Here is an 18,113-nt window from a genome sequence, read left to right as displayed (position 1 = left end):
GAGTAATACACCATATTGTATTGCTAGGTTAATTTAGGCTGATTCAAAGCTGACTCTTGCCGCACACGTGAAAGCTGACTTTATTTATAGCGTACCTAATCTGGAGAACTACTGGTTTGCTTTTGTTAAGAATGGGCATGCATTCTCTCTCCTCATTCAGCAAGTTGGTGGGTTTTTAGCATGCGAATGTTACCTCTGTTGTCTTCTCTAATTGTTGACTTACTGTTTTTTTTTTTCTTCTTTCAACAGTCAGTGAATAAGGACAAATCCCAGGACTTCAGATGGGGCTCAGAATCTGTGACACAGTAAGCAACTTTCCTTCCTAAATAATTTTCAGTAATAAATATTTTTGATGGTTTAGTAAGGACAGTTTCTTCATTTCTTTTTTATAACATCGTGCTGTAAGTTAAATGTCAGATAATTGATTTATAAAAGAGTTTAGCCAGTTTGAAGAGAATATTTTAATGGTTAGATTTTAAAGGTGTGTATGGAAAAGTTTTAAGAAATAATATTAAAGAAAATAAAAATAGAACACTAAATATTTGTTTTTGTAGACCCATTTTATTTATTTTTCTTTGGATAACATTTTGAAATGACATTAACTGAAAACTAGTTTATGTGGTTAAAAAAAAATCACGAAATAACTATTTTCAGGCATTAAAGGAAAAAAAGCGGACATCCAGAACATTGTCATTGTATATTTTTGACAAATGCCTACTATTTGAGCAATTTATTTTGAGATATTTAAAAGATCTCTAGAAAGTTTTTGTATTTTTATTTAGTACTTGCTGTATCACATAATGCATAAATAGAAAATTCCACTTTTACCTCAAAAAATTACATCAACAACATTTCCACAATATTTTTCCATTTTTATCATTGCAGATCATTTTGTGCCTAATTTGAAGCTCAAACTTCATATTTACACAGCACTAGCAATGGCCTTGAACAGCTTAGGTATCCCTTGCGCCCTCACATTCCACCACCATCACCCCACATACACGTGAGTCACGCTTACACACGTGTGCACAAGAGAGTCCCTGCTGAATTTCCTTCAAGAAAATATTTGTTCAAATTAACCTTGCCGTACGCTTTGATATTTTGAAGAAGAATATATCTTCTAGTTCAAAAATACTGATTCAGATGACAGTCTGATTTACAAGAATTATCCAATGAGAAACCATGCATTATTTCACAAGATAATATTTCATTCTACAAGTAAAAGACAGAGGTGATTTTTATATGATATTTAAGAGTCACAGAATCGCGACCTAGAAGATACCTTAGAAATTCTTCCCGTATCTCCTTTGTTTTATAGTCAAGAAAACTAAGTCGAAAGGTCTTGTGCAAATTGCACGGGGCACATTTATGTCAACTCTTGGACCAAGACACTAGGTTTCCTGATTCCCAGACTACTGGTTGTGCGTGCATGTGTGTGTGTGTGTGTGCGTGTGTCTTTTAAACTATATTTAGTGTTGTCGGGTTCCTTGGTAAGATGCCATTTTGCTCTAAGTTTAAAAACTTTCTGAGAGAGAAAATCTATTAATGATTATATAACTGTACACAGCTCTATATTGCCTTTAGAGCATAGTCACTTTATCACGTTTGATTCTCTCCATTTCCCTGGGAGAGATGTAGACCAGTATTCTGACCCCTCTTTTATGGAGAAGCACCATCTGAGAGGCTGTAACTTGTCTCAAGTCACTGCAGGTAGTAAGTGGCAGTCCCAGGACCAGTGCTTTCCCTCTTGTTTGTCAAAAGGTACAAACACACACCCTAGGTCTTTTCATTTTTTGTTTTTGTTGTATCTGCCAGGTACATTTTCAGTTCCAGTCTCCAAATAATTGAAATTTTGCATAATAGTTGATAACACAGTCAATGACCCTGAGGAGTTTATTCTCAAACACAGATCACTCATGATAATTGATTGATTGATAGATAGATAGATAGATAGATAGATAGATAGATAGATGATAGATAGATAGATAGATAGATAGATAGATAGATAGATAGATAGATGATAGATAGAAAGAAATAGATAAGAAAGGAGGGAGGGAAGGGGAAGGAGGGGAAGGGAGGGAGGGAGAGAAGGAGGGGAGGGGAGGGTAAAGTAGGGGAGGGGAGGAGAGGAGCAGTGAGGACAAACTGCATTTCAGACCAAAAACCTGAACACATTTAATGCATTGTGGGAACGGTCCTCTCAGTGTCCTTGAACGTGTTTTACAAAAAAATTTACCTGATATGGGAATGAAAGGCTCTGTAGTAATTCTGACTACATTGGACACCTGTTTTCAGGTGATTCAGAGATCCGTGCCATACTCTCCAGACTCAAGTTTAAAAAGCCTCACAAACATCCCAGCCAGCTTCTCGAGGCTGTCAGGGCAGCTGGACTTCCTTTAAATTTTCATCAGAAGTTCGGATATGCCTAAATGCTCAAGTTCATCTAGAGCCTTTGGGCTTTCCCTATACTTGTAATTTCTTAGAAGTAAAGATGAATCAAGATACATTTCTCATGAATTGAAAATTGTAAGTGAGTGGAACGTGGAGTTACTATATGGCCCGGTATGTACAAAGAAGTCATCTCTCTATTTCTTTTAATTTACTTAAGTCCATTGCACTCAAGTAATTTTTTTTGCTTCTTTTTCAGTCTTTCCATTCAGTTCGTGCCATCTGCTTATTAGCTAGTTGACCAAAATATATAAATGAACCCCACAGGAATGCCTCTTAACACTTTCCACTTGAATTTTTTTGTCATATGTATGTATGTATGTACGTATGTACATATGTATTTGGAATGTTGATCACTTTTTTATAGGAATGTCTTTTACTTCTCTGCAAACAGTTTATACACATTTTAGTAAAACTACACTCTCTTTTTAATATATCAACAAGAAACTTCTATAGGTTTATTTAACAAAAGCATTTTCTTGAATGTCTTAAACTTTCATCTTTCGTACCTCATAGCTCCTATGATGTTATTATCTGCTACCCAAGTCAGAGTTTGTGATGAAGCTTCTATAAATATATTATAATCCTTATAAGTAGTATTAGTGTTCCCTAGTTACTAATATATTTTTATCATGAATTTGTTGGGGGTTTTTAAACAAGGAATTCTTTATTTTATTAAGAACTTTAGTCAGAAGTTAATTTATGTGGTCATACTAAAGTCTTTTATAAACACTCAAATGTGAACTGAATGAATGAATGAATTAATGAAATCTCTTATTAATATAGTGTTGCCATTAAAGTTAATCCCAAGTATCTATAGCTCCTTCACTATATATTTTTTCATCTTTACAATACTCTTGTTCCAGATTCCTTCAATTTTTTCTTGTCTTCATAAGAAGGAGGTAGTTTGCCTTTTCCCCCTAAAATACCCTGTTACTTGAAACTTTTTAAAAAATTCTTTGTCCACTTTTTAGCCTTTTTCTCCCCCCATCCCCATTTCTGAAATCAAAACCATTCATTGTCAGGTGTGTGACATCAGTGTTCTTTATATATTCTAAATATGTTCTTTATCAGATACATGATTTGCAAGTATTTTCTCCCAGTCTCTATTTTTCCTTCGTATTCTCTTAATAGTGGCTTTCAAAGAGCAAGCTTTTAAAAATTCTGACGAAATCCAGTTTATCAATTTTTTTCTTTTATGAATCATGCTTTAGTATCTAAGAAATCTTTCTTCAAGGTCACAATGTTTTTTCTATGTTTTCCTGTGAAAGTTTTATAATTCCAAATTTTATATTTAAGTCTATGATCTGTTTCGTGTTCATTTTGTATATGGTGTGAGGTTTGGATCAGAGGAGTTCGTTCTGTTTTATTTTGTTTGCATTTTGATATGCAGTTGTCACAGCACCATTTGTTGACAAGCAATCCTGCTTCAGCTGAATGGCCTTTTGCACCTTTGTTGAAAAGGACTTGTCGGTATGCGTGTGAGTCGCTTTCTGTACTCTCTGTTCTGACCTGTTGATCTACTTCTCTTTCTTCATGTCAGTAACATACTGTCCTGATTACTGTAGTTTCATAATATGTCTTGGAATCAGGTATTATTGTTACTCCAACTTTGTCCTTTTTTAAAGTTGGTTTAATCATTCAAGGTCTTTTTTATGTCTGCATGAATTTTAAAGTGAGCTTGTCAGCTTCTACAATAAAGCCTGCTGGAATTCCAATTGGCATTTCCTGGAATCCACAGATGAGTTTTGGAGAGAATTGACATGTTAACAATATTCAGTCACTTGACTGAAAATATTTATGATGTATTTAACATGGTATATTTCTCCATTGATTTAAGTCTTCTTTAATTTCTCTCAACACTGTTTTTAGTTTTTAGTGTATAGCTCTTGTACATACTTGGCTGATTTACTCCTACCTATTTCATACATAAATGGCATTGTTTTTCAATTTCAATTTATAATTGTTTATTGCTAATTTATAGAAATACTACAAATTGTTGTGTGTTAATGTTGTATCATGCTACTTTTCTAAACTTTCTTATTAGTTTTTAATACCTTTTTAGTAGATTTCACCAAATTTTCTACATAGGTAGTCATGCAAATAAAAAGCAGTTTAATTTCTTCCTTCCCAATCTGTATACCTTTTTTGCTTTTTCTTTCTTTGCCTTTATTGCACTGGCAAGAACTTCCAGTGCAGTGTCAAATAGAAATGATGAAAGTAGACATTATCTTCTTTCCGATCCTATGGAAAATGAGTGGGAAATCATTGTCTTTTTTTTTTCCACTGTAATTATGAAATCATCATAGGTTTTTTTTTTTTTAAATATATAAATGCCCCCTTTTAGGTAGTTTCCTTTGTTTTCTAGTTTGCTGAGAGTTTCTATCAGTAATGGGTGTAGAATTTTTGTCATATGCTTTTTCTGCATCTATTAAGATAGACTATGGTTTGGTTTTTTTTTTAATTTGTTGATATGGTAAGTTACATTGACTTTTCAAATGTTAAACCAACCTTTTGCTCTTAAGATAAATCCCACTTATCCTTTTTATAAACTGGTGGGTTTGATTTGCTAAAATCTTATTGAGAATTTTTTGTATTTTGTTCATGAAGAAAAAGGATCTATAGTTTTCTTTTCTGGTAATGGTTTAGTCTGACTTTGGTATCTGGGAAAACTAGCCTCATGGAATGATTTGGGGAGAATTCCTATCCCTTTAGTTTTCTGGATTATATTTTGCAGCTGTGTATTATACACTAAAGTATTTAGGAATGTTATGTCCTCTTGAAAGAAACTCTGACACCCTTATCATTAAATGGCTTTGTTTATTTCTGATAATATTCTTATGCAGTCTACTTTAATATTAATAAAACCACTAAGGCTTCCTTATAATAGGGTTAGAATGGTATATGTTTTTTCATACTTTAAATATGAGGACAAAAATAGGTAAAACTTAAAGTGTGTTTCTTGTAAGCAATATACAGTTGAATTCATGCTTTTTAAAAAAAATCCAATATGATCTGCCTTTTATATAAGATAGACATTTTCATTTAATATGATTATATGGTTGCATTTTAGTCTATCATATTGCTTTTTGTTTTCTATTTATCTCAATTTCTTATTTTCTTCTTTGTCTTTTTCTGCTTTTTTTAGGTTTAGTATTTTTATCCATTTTATCTTTTCATTTTATCTTGTTTGTTAGCTTATTATGTATAATTCTTTCACCATTTTATTGATTTCTTTAGAGTTTATAATATAAATTCTTATCACACAGTATATCCTCAAGAGCTTTAAAATACTTCAATTTATTCTCTCCTAACCATCATGCTTCTATAATCATATATTTTATTTTTATATATGCTATAAGCCCCTCACTACATTGTCATTATTTTTGCTTAAACTATCATCTTATGAACCCATGGAAAATATGAAAATTTTACATATTTGACCATTTCATTGCCATTTCTACTGTTTTTCATTCCTTTGTCTAGATCCGTATTTCCGTCTATGGTTTTCCTTCTGCATGAGAAACCTCCTTGAACAATTTTTTGTAATGTTAGCTAGCCGAAAATGAATACCTTCACTTTTTGCTTGTCTGAAAAGGTCTCTTTCGGCTTCATCTTTGAAAACAATTTCACTTGGTACGCAATTCTGTGTTGCAAGATTTGCATTTTTTCTGGTACTTTAAAGATGTTGCTCCAGTCTTCTCACGTGCATTTGTTTCCAACAAGAAATAGGCTGTTCAAGAAATAGGCTGTTATGCTTATCCATGTTCCTCTGTGCATAACGTGTTTTTCCCCACTTTTGCTACTTTTAAGATCTCTCTTTATTACCAGTTTTGAACAATTCGATTATGATGTACCTTGTTAAAAATTTTTTCATGTTTCTTGTGCTGGGGGTCGGTTGAGCCTGGATATGTAGGTGTATAGTTTTCATCAAATTTGGAACGTTTGGGGCCACTTTTTCTTCTGCTTTTTTTCTGTACCCCATTGTTTCTTCTTTAAAGATTGCAATTATATGTATATTAGGTCATGTTTAGATGTCCCACAGCTCCTTGATGCTTTATTTTTTTAATTCTTTTTTTCTCTGTGTATCTCATCTTGGATAATTTGTATTGCTTTGTCTTCCAAGTTATCTAATCTTTTCTCTACAATGTCTAATCTGCCTTTAATCCAATCCAGTGTATTTTTCATCTCAGGCATTTTAATTTTCATCTCTAGAAATTGAATTTGAGTCTTTATATGTATCTTTCATGTGTCTACTTAAACTTGAGTAGGTGGAATACAGTTATAATAACTGATGTAATATCTTTGACAATTCTAACGCGTGTCAGGAATTGGTTTTATTTTTTGTCCTTATTATGAGTCATATTTTCCTATTTCTTTCCCTCCCTGTAAGTTTTTATTGGAGGCCATACGTTCAAGAATTTATCTTGTGGCTGCTAGATATTTTTTATTCCTATAAATATTCTTAAATTCTGTTCTAGAATGTAGTTAAGCTACTTGAAAACAGTGTGATTCTTTCAGGTCTTGCTTTTAAGATTGTTATGTGAGACTGGAACTATCTTTAATCTAGAGCTACTGATTCTTCACTACTGACACAGATCCCTTTTAGGCACTCTACTCAGTGCCTTCCGAGCTTTGAGGTTTTCCAACCTGACCGATGGGAATAAACACTTCCTGCCCTCGAGTCATTTCCTCAGATGCACACACCCATCAGTACTTTGCTGAATGCTTACACGGAGCCCTTTGCAGATCTTTAAATTCTCACTGTGATGCTGTCTCCTCTCTGGCACTCTGTGAACTATACCCACCTTATTCTACCCAGACTCTCAGTTCTCACTTAGGGAGTCACCAGGCTCCACACAGGTTTTTTCTCCCTGTGCCATGGCCTGGAAACTCTCAAGGCAGTAAGCTGGGCCATCGTAGGGTTCATCTCATTTATTTTCCATATCTTAGGAATCGCTATTCTTTGTTGCCTGTGATTCAATATCTTGATAACTTTGGTTCATACACTTTCTCCAGTTCTTTTGTTGTAAATTTGATCCCTGTTACTTCATCTTGGCCACATGCAAGAATCTAGATGTTATATGTACTTTTAAGGTAGTTTACTGCATGTAGATGGTGGTAGAGAAAAGATAGAGAGGATCATACAGTCTGATTTTCCTACAGTGGTCAGGGAAAGCCATAGACGTAAGATGGCATTTAAGTCTTTAAAGACCGTGTAGAGACAGAGTGAACAAAAAGAGAAAGACCTGGAAATGAGAAGTGTTGCAGTAGCTAAGGGACAAAGGTGTGAAAGTACCTGAGATACTCAGAGGCCAGCTGAGTACTCTGTGACTGAAACAGAGGTTGAAAACTAGGGCTTGCCAGCCAGATTTAGTCCTAATATCTTTGGTTGGGTCCACTATGTATGTGTGTGATTTTATTAGTTGTCCAAATATAGAAGGATATCACTTAAATGCAGATTTCTGACTAGAAAATAATCTGAAGCCTGGACCACAGCTTCACGTTCTCCCATGGCACCCATCAGCTGGAGCTTATACAGGAGATTGTCTCCCTAAATGGGTCATCCACTCTCCAGCTTGCCACAGCCCGGTTGTATTACCCCTGACTTGCTTCCTTTGTTCATCTTATCATTGTGAACTCTGTAGACATTTGAGTTTTTATTTCGCTGCTACAGCATAGATTCCCTGGATATAGGCTAAAAGGTTGGACTGATTCAGGTTGTAAATTATCTGTCCTTTTTTCAGAGCTCAACCTTCTTTTTCTCTTTCATCATTCTACTCCTTTCTTAAATATACTTCACTTTTTCTTTTATCTTTATATTTCTGACCTTTTCCTTTTCAATCATCTGACTTCATTTTACTTACACATCTCCATATTAGCCTTCTGAGACTAATGTGGTAGCGGTACCACAGCTTAGATGGCTTAAAGCAGCGGTCACCAAACTTGATGGCACCAGAGACCAAAGATCCTATGAAAATCTAATGCCTGATCATCTGAGGTGGAGCTGAGGCAGTGCTAGCACTGGGGACCAGTTGCGAATACAGATGAAGCTTCACTTGTTGGCCCACTGCTTATCTCCCACTGTACAGCCCATTCCCTACCAGGCCATGGACCAGTACTGGTCCGCAGCCCAGGGTGTGGGGACTCCTAGCTTAAACAACAGAAATTTATTTTTTCGTAGTTCTGGAAACTGGAAGTTCATGATCAAAGTGCAAGCAGGGTTGCAGGTGTCCACCTTGTCGCTGTGTGACATGGTCTTTCTTTGGTATATGTGTGAAGAGAAAGAGTTCTCTGGTGTCTTTTCCTCTTCTTATAAAGACACCAGTCCTGTAGATTAGGGCCCCACCCTTATGACCTCATTTAACCATAATTACCTCCTTAAAGGCCTATCTCCAGATATATTCACTTCAGGGGTTAGGGCTTCGACTTGTATATTTTAAGAGAGCACAACTCAAGTCCATAATACTCTCTATTCAATTCTACTTATTACTTGATTTTGAAATGTTTGCTTCATTTTCAAGCTCTGTTTTGATGTCTCCATTCTTGGACATCCTAGAAAGGAGATAGTGCCTTTCGTTCTTTGATTTTCCCTTTTTACATTGTTTTTGTATTTTCTTTCTCCTAACATAATTTGCACTATTACAATTCATCCACAAAATATTTATTTTATATTTTACTGTTACAGTTGAGCCTTTTGAAAATCTGCATTCCCCATTCCACAGGTCAAAATACCACAGTTTTCTTATACATAAACTTCCTTCACCCCTTCCTTTGTCATTAGGGAATCTCCTGTACTTTTACGTACACATGTGTGCACACACGCACACATGTTTTTTCATCTAATTTGATAAAAACTTTCTGGTTTTCCCCAAGCATCTCTCTGAGAGTAGTAAAATTTGTTTTATTCTTAACCCTTCATCACGGTTAAGGAGGAACCCACCCAGTGAAAGTTTTTTATGTCTCTGCATTATTTTGAACAACTCCCTGCCTCTCACCCCTACATATACAGTCACTCACGTAGTCCGTCAAATGTTTTTCTCAGATCCTCCCCTTTCCATTCCCACTGTGACTTTCTTAGATCAGAGCTTCATCTGAGCTGTAGCAGCAGCATTCTTACTGGCTCCTTGTTTCTGATCTTCCCCTCCTACAGTGCTGAAGTGGGCAAAGAACAGAGCCGTGGAGATCAAGGACACGTAAAGGAGATGCAGGTGAAGAAGAAAGAGAAACCGGCCGAAAAGTCAGTCTCATAGAGGTAAGAGGACAACTAGGAGCAAGTTGGGTCATAGAGTCAACAGGAAAAGATTTAAGAAAGTCATGGTCAACAATGGAAAATGTCAGAGAGAGGCGTAAAATAAAGACTGAAAAGTGCCTTTTGGGATGTGCAACCAAGAAGCTGCTTGTGACCCTTCAAGAGGATGGTTTTGATGGAGAGTCCTGGAAGCGTGCATCAGATTGTCTCCACTCCAAAAGGAAAAGATGGCCAGAACAGACTGCTTCTCCAAGAAGCCAACTTCAAAGGAAAGAAAAAGCTGGGCAGTAACTAGTGGAAAACACAGGATGTAGAGAAGGTCTTTATAGACAGGGGAATGACAAGCACATTTATAAACTGAGAGAAAAGAGTTCCTTGAGAGAACCCAGTGAAGGTATAGGATAAGGGGGAAATCCCAGGGACCATACACAGGATGCGAATTTGAACAAGAAGGTGAGGCACTTCTTCCACTGAGATGGGCAGTTGGGCCAAGGTGTGTTTGAATGGCAGTGTTTTCTGGTGAGAGGGTGGAGTATAAGAAAGGCCTTTCAGAAGGCCTCTGTTTTCCCTGTTAGGTAGAAGTGAAGTTTGTCTGCTTCACTTGGAACAGCTCTATCACAGCCACTTTTATGACATTGTCACTTTCTGGGAACTAGATTCAAAATTTTTATACGTATTTTTAGATTTTAATTGTAAAAAATAAACTAACTGTACAGATGAATAGTTATATAGCCTTGGGTTAAGGTATGACTTTTTAACCTTCATAACTGAATCAGAAAACATTTTCAAACAGTTTTTTAGATTTAAATAATATAAATTTTAAAATGATGTACATGCAGGCATACCTTAGAGATATTGTGGGTTCCATTCCAGACCACCACAATAAAGTAAATATTGCCATAAAACAACGTACACTAATTTTTTGGTTTTCCAATGCATATAAATGCATAGTATGTTTACACTATACCGAGTCCATTAAAGTGTGTAATAGAGTTACATCTAAAAACACAATGCATTGTATACCTTAATTAAAAAAATATACTTTATTGCTAAAAATGCTGACCATTGTCTGAGCCTGTTGGGAGAACAGTGCCAATAGGCTTGCTCAGTGCAGGACAGCCACACACCTTCAATGTGTAGAGAAGGTGGCGTCTGCAAAGGACAGTACAGTGAAGTGCAGTAAAGCCAGCTCTGCCTGCGTGTCAAAGAAAAACCCATCGTGAGCAAAAGCTAAAGCAGTAACCTAGGGTGAGGCAGAATTTCATAGACTGTATGACATATGAAGGATAAACGAAATACCCTTAACATATAAAAAGCTCTAAAAAATAACAAAGAAAAGGACACCAATAGAAAAATTGGCAAAAGGTGTGCACAGGGCAATCTTAAAGTCATTCTTAAAGGAAAGTATATGAGTAGCAATGAATGTATGAAAAATGTCCACCTTCCAGTGATCAAATTAACAGAAATTAAAACAATGTGATTTTTCCTTTACAAAATGGCAACAAGTTTCAAACTTGCAATACCCAGTGTTGATAAGAGTACGAGGAAGTAGAGTCCCTTGTGCACTGCTGATTACAGTCTAAGACTGATCCATTCTTTGTGGAGGGTAGTTTGGTAATACTTTTTTTTTTAAGTTTTCAAATTGTTCATATCCTTTGACCTGACAATTTAATAGATTCTTCCAAGGAATCTATTGTAGGAAAATATTCAAGTATACATGCAGAGATTCCATTAAAAGGCTACTCTTTCAAGCAGTGTTTTAAAAATAGAAGGAGCATGATCAAGGCTAATTAACGGCTAAACATCAAGACCTCTTGGCTCCTAGTATTTATTATGATACCTATAACTTATAAAGCTCTTTCCATTAGCCTTCTCATATATCTGAATTCCCTACCACAAAAACAGATACTCCACAAATATTTTATGGCCAAAAAAAAAAAAAACTAGAAGGAGCAAAATTAATTTCTGTGAATAAAAGGTTGATTAATTTATGAAGCATTTATGTAATAGAATACCATGTGACAATTATTCATTATATTATAGAAATATTTTCAAAGATCTGGAAAGATGCTTGGTAAATTTTTAAGTAAAATAATGATGATTATAAAATAGTTTATGATATATAAACATAAAATATTAAATAATATACATCAAGAAAATATCAGTAGTTACCAGAATGGTGGAACTGTGGTGATTTTTTTCATTCACTTAGTGTATTGTCTCATTTTTCTGGTCAACACATTTAATATACTACTTGACCATTTATTTTAAAATGAAGGTAATTTCAGAACTTGTTCACAGCCCATTCTTTCCACAAAGAAATCAAGGTCTTGGAGTCACAACTAAAAAGTGCCCGTACTAGGACTTTATCTTCTGACTCTGAGTTCAGGGTTATTTCTCTTACTGTACAAGGCTTTGTCTGTTAACTTTAATCAGATGGTAGTGCTTGTAGACAGAGGCTAAAACATGCTCCCATTTTTGCTTCCCAGTACTTAGCCTGGTGTGTGGCCATATAGTAAACCTTCAAGGAATATTTATCGGTTAGAGCGTCTGTGGGTTAGATAGAACCCAGTATTTTTATGAATCTTCTTTGCACATAACACCAGATTGCACAAACACTAATCTAGTTTCATATTCATTTTCAAAATCTTACTACACAGATTTCTCTTTTCATATGATTTGCCTTTATAACAGGCGCTCACTTCGTCACTGTCTTCCTTTGTGAGCTTCCAAGGATATGTTAGGAGGAGAGAGCTCAGAGGACGGACGGGATTTGGATTCATCGTCATGTCCCTTAAATAGGTGGCATCCCTTCCTTCTTCCGCCAGACCACCTGTGTCTCTTAGCTTTTCAGTCCCCATGCTGTCACCGTTTCACCTTTCATCAAGATAATGTGCCACTCTTGCTTTTGCCCAGTTGTCACGAGGGGGGCTCTCTGTTGCCAGAGGTGTACATTTGACAGTCTCTTCTCTTTTCCTTTAATTCTGTCTCTTTTCTCCTTTTCATGTCTTTGTCATTCTCTATCCAGTGTTCCTTCCTCTTCTTAGTCTGATTCATTTCCCGTAAAGATGTTATCTTTGCAGCCCACTTCAGCTTTTTCTAGTTAAATTTCTCTTCGGGTTCCCTCTCCTGAGGCTCCTCCTGGCTTCTCTGTTTACTTCTCACAGTACAGTCTCCACCTGATTAATTTAACTTGTCCTACATCTTCTGCACGTGCAGGATCCATCTCACTCATTTCCAGCTGTTATCCTCCCCCTTTCTTCTCCTTCCCTTCTTTGTTTTCCTTCTTTGTTTTTGTCCTGCCGCTGTCATCAACTCCTCCTCTTACTCTGTTTTACCTTGTTATTCCTCTGAGATCCTTTTACCTTCCTCACTGTCCCCTACAGATGTTTATAGGGTCACTGGGTGACTTGTGTTCAACATCCATTTGAGCCTTTACTACTTACTTTCCCATTTTTATCGGACCCTAATTTATGGCAACTTTTATATACTTCACCTGTATACACACAGGGACAGAAACGATGCCCTTCCCCCCCTCAGTAACATTGTACCGTGGCACACCAAATCAGTACCATTTTATACTCTACTTCAGTTGCTTTCGTGAGCTTCACTGGAAACATTTTTGGGCTTCTGTATATAATGCCAACTTATCTGTGGTGACGCTCTTTAACAAATTTAAAATCAGGAAACACCGACTGACAAAGGATTATTTCCCTTCATGCGTAAATGTTTTTTATATGAAAAAAATTATATAATTGTTTACTTCAGGTTGGCCCTGTAACCCTCCTGTGCTGCCAGGAAGGTCCTCGGGGCACAATTAGTTAACCCGCCCTTTCTGGCCATATCTAGCCTTTACTCTTCTCAGGAGTGATCAGTGGAACCGACTACCAGCTAATCAGAATGCCATCATTCTTAGACTGCACTTTGTTTTCTAAGAGCAACCAGATGTTAAGTCCTTTCTGTTTAGAGAAAAGGCGACACCATTTTTGTGTCAAGTCCAGGTACTCATCACGTGTATATGAATAATTGCATTCAAAATTTCAGTTTCAGCCCCACAAGTTTGTCCCCCTCGTTTTTGGTATACTCACATACTACATGGTGTCTCTAAGGAAGCAGTTTTTTGTTTCATCTGTCTCTTGGTTCTTGGTTTTTAGTAACAGTATAATTGGTTTTATTTCAAAGCTGCGTCTAGATACATAGTTAGCCATCACTGTCTTTGTCAGTCAAAAATGACACACAACATTTTCTAGATTTATTTGAAAAAATATGTGTTTACCTACTTGTAAAAATAGACACAGCCATAGACTAAATTTAAAAAAATACTATTTAATAAAATGATCTATATCTTTTCCAGTCACTAACTTTGAAATATGATTCATGATGATTTTTTTTTCCAATGAAGAATTTTATAAAGTGATTGCCTGCTCTTAATTTCTGGAGGTTACCCAGGGTTTGGAGTCCTTGGTGTCTGTATTTGAGAAATGTACTTCCTTTTTGCTTGTATTAAATGCTGGAGCAGGCTTTAACCAACTGATGATGATACTAAAAGATGTTAACATCATGTTCAAGAACCAGACTAGAAGCTGGGGAATTAACATTTTGGTCTTATTTGGTTGTGTACGTGTGTACGTTGCACGGTATGTTTTGTTATCTGTGCTGTGTTGCCTGGGCATGCCAAAATGTGATTGTGGCCCAAAGTCATTAAGTTCATTTAGTACATTTTGTGCTCTTTTCTTCTAGTGAAGAGTAGAAGAAGCATGAAGGGACAAAAATCCAGGCACACAGAAATGAAATGACACACCTCTAATGGAATTTCTCTTCAAAGTTTCTAATTTCCAGAAACTAAGGAAGGAAAGAAGAATCCACTATACTTGTCCTTATGAAAGAATCTAGAAACATCAGGTATCCTTAGAAAAATAAACGTGGCCTTTTGAGCTTAATTGTTATAAACCATTGTGATTATTGTTGATCAAAGCATTGACATTTGTCTTTATTAGTAATTACATCAAAATTACATTACCACTGTTGGAAAAACAATAAAGGAAAAATCATAGATGCTACTCAACAAATGTAAAGAAAAAGCGTTTTACATTGTTAGGGTGTTCATTAAGTAGTTGTTTATTTAATATTATTATATCTGTAGTGTGGTTATTAGTATCTGTAATTTGTTTATATATGACGTTATACTAAAATATAAAATATGTACTTTTGAAATTAACTTTATTTAAAATACCTGTTTCAGAATACTGTGTATTCAGTATGGTTTTAGAAAGGCATTAAAAGGGAACAAATTTGTTTAGAATGAATCATATATATATAACTTTATACAGATAAACTAAAATCGTTTTTGGCTGGACTGGCAACAGTGTTCCAAATTTCTTTAATTTTTTTTAAAAAGCCTTTCATATTTAAGCATGTGTGATTTCTCCGCTAACGTTTAATATTTATTTGTCTTAATATTTTATTTTAAATTATTAAATTGAGTTTTTTATTTCATTAGTTCCAGAATAAGTCCAAAATGTGTAGTCATTATATTTGATTATACATTTTGAAGTATGATGTTATAATAGAAAAACTTCATTTCTTTTTTTTCTTAACTCTTCTCCTTTCTTTAGTATGTGATTATAAGTCTGTCAAAATATTTAACCCCCAAAAGGACTAAACTAATACAAAATTAGAAAACATACTTACCAAATTAGACAATTGATTCCATTAAAATAAGAAGTGAGAAAAACAGTGTTGGGCACTGAGGTGTAAATTTTGCCCAGATGTATCCCCGATGTGAAGTATCTTCTAGTAAAAATATATTTGGCTCTTATCCCTGCACATGTTGTAGAGGCATGAAAATTGGTAAACATGCCCCTGCTGTGTAGAACTTTGGGGGTGGGGGCAGCATTTTCGAAAGTGGAGCATTGTACTGATGCCCAGTGAAGCCCTCAGCAATCGGCACGAAAGTCTGTTCTGAGAGCCCTGAGTTCCCACTGTTCTAGATGTGTATGCCTGTGCTTTGGTCACAGCTGGGCCCAGCCAGCTTGAGTCACCCTTGTACAAGCTTGTTTTTTTTTGTCTTGTTAATGCCCTTGATAATTAAAAATAAAAATCTGTGTCTCTCTTATGGTTTCAGCTCATAGTTTTGCGATGTGTGTTGATTCTCTGATTTTGTTTTTAAAAACAAGGAATTTCATCAAGTTACAGAAAGATTTTAAATCATGACAAGTGAAATAATATGTCAGGGGAGCTAAACATATGCTGAGATCTCAACGTTCATGTGAAAAATAAGTAAAGTCTTATTTTTACATTGCAGCTAAAGAAGACAAAAATAACAGTTGAGGCAAACACCAGGAAAAGTTGGTTCCTCTCAAAGCCCACATCTTTTTTGTCCTGTCAACAAAGCAAAACTGGGTATGTTCACAAATAGATTAATAAAACATTCTTACCACATGCTCTGAAATGAGATGGGTAAGAGAGATCAGAAAATTGACCTCCAAGTAGTAATTCCAAATTATAATCAAGTAGAGGTCCAATCAGACACAGGAATGTATTTGAAGATTTTTAATAACAATACATTTTTCTTAGTAAAAAATTAGTGTTCTTTGTTTTATCTTCATTCCGAAATTTTGAATTTTATCCTAATTTTGAAGTCTTTTTTCCTCCGAATAACAGTTTGGCCTATCTTTTTCTATATCTAAATAATATTTTAAACCATCCTTAGAAATGCATTTCCCAATTATTGATTTTACTCTATCTTGATGATGAAAGAGCTTGCAATCTTAAAACTGTCAATGAATAGTATTTGCAAAGCTAAACTATCAAGTCTTTTAAAGATGTAAAATATGAAGTATTTGATACCATAAATGCAAATTCATGTTTTAAATGTACATTTTAAATGAAATCATGTTTTTAAATGGCTAACACTTGGTACTTTTGAAATCTTGTACAAGTTTCTTTGCATAAAAGCAAACACTTGACCTTAATTTTATTTTTAAGTTATAGAAAGACATTTTCTCCTTAAGAAATTCAGCAATACTATATCCTGAAAATAACTTATCATTTTATAATTTTATATGACATGTCACTTTAGTCATATATTTAACTCAAAGATATTTTTAAGAGAGTTAAAAAATTCTAGAAACTAAGACAAATTTGTGATCTTACACTTTTATATGTATTTAAATAATCTCCTTCAAAGGGCCATATCTATTAAGTAACTTATCGAAACATTTTTTAACAACTCAACTTTTTTAAAGCTATATATTTATTAATTTCTTCTTCATCGAACTTAACTACAGAAAATACTCTCCAAATCTTCAAATACTTATGTACATGATCTCATTTCTCTTTACATCAAACCCATGAAGTAAATAAATTCTTCTCTGCCCTGCAAATAAGGAAACCAAGACTCTGAAGGCTAAGTAACTTGTCCCAGTGCACATGGCCAGTAAATGTCAGCTCCAGCTGTAAATGGAAGTTGGTCAGATGACCAGGAGGTCTCTGAAGTGCTGGATCTCAGGTGCTGTGTAGAGTAAGCCAGTGGATGGTTACAGTTATAGACTCCAGCACATGCAAGAATAACTAAAGAAGCAATTTGGTTATACCTACAACTACATTCAGGGACTAGAAACATCTAATATATTTTTAATGCAATAGCGAACTAAATAAAATGAAATATATCAGAGTAAAAAAAAAATTTTAACTGATATAATTTCTTTATCCATAATTACTTTGGTAAATCTTTACTCCTACTATAATTCTTACATTTTCTTAAGAAATAGATTCTGTGGAATCAAATGAATACATATACAATAACATATTTAAGAAACAGCAAAGGCCCCATTCCAGTCATAGATAATAAAAACATCAAGAGTCACGTCAATCAAAAAGGTCTGTTGACAGACAAACTCAATCTATGGATGGACCCAATTATCTGTAAGAGAATTGAATGTCAGCATCATTTAGGGTTAACAATGGACCAACTAGGCAAAAGCAGACGACTACTCTCTGCGGAGACCCGGAAAGCAAACTTAGTAATGAGGCACCTCATTCATCATATCCTTCTGCTCTAGTTATTAAAGTGAATAGGAAATACTTTAAGTTAAGGCGGGAACTGGATAACATAAAAACATTTGTTTTGTAAACACAAAGAATGCTTTTTTTCTAATGATCTTCAAGTCTACATCAAGCATATGTTGTGAGCAGACTGTTTTTTAAAGTTGCTCTTCTCAAATTCATTCTGACTATGGATGGGTTATTTTTATTGTCTCAAAAAGTTAGGGAGAATGAGGCTGCTAAAAGTCTACAATTTTAATTTCTCCTCTCAATCTAAATACTCTATAGCCATATGTAATACATGTTCCACCTCTATTACTACGTTAGGTCTGACTATATATTTGTGTCATTTCTAAAAGTACCGAAC

The 18,113-nt window shown here is 35.0% G+C and overlaps 1 protein-coding gene across 8 annotated transcripts in view; it reads left to right on the top strand.

Annotated features, from left to right (window-relative positions):
* Window positions 1-15,828, top strand: part of AHI1 (Abelson helper integration site 1) — a 163,614-nt gene extending 147,786 nt beyond the window's left edge. For all 8 annotated transcript variants that reach the window (XM_036221956.1, XM_036221955.1, XM_036221952.1 and 5 more), the window contains 3 exons: window positions 250-305; window positions 9,602-9,703; window positions 14,441-15,828. In XM_036221956.1, coding sequence (XP_036077849.1) covers window positions 250-305; window positions 9,602-9,701 — 156 coding nt within the window. In that variant the 3' untranslated portion in view covers window positions 9,702-9,703; window positions 14,441-15,828. The remainder of the gene's footprint in view (window positions 1-249; window positions 306-9,601; window positions 9,704-14,440) is intronic.
* Window positions 15,829-18,113: the final 2,285 nt, after the last annotated feature.

Source organism: Rousettus aegyptiacus, unplaced genomic scaffold (genome assembly GCF_014176215.1).
Source record: "Rousettus aegyptiacus isolate mRouAeg1 unplaced genomic scaffold, mRouAeg1.p scaffold_m13_p_1, whole genome shotgun sequence".
Classification (NCBI taxonomy): domain Eukaryota; kingdom Metazoa; phylum Chordata; class Mammalia; order Chiroptera; family Pteropodidae; genus Rousettus; species Rousettus aegyptiacus.
The sequence above is the reverse complement of the archived record's forward strand: the minus strand, read 5'-3'. Positions and strand labels throughout refer to the sequence as shown.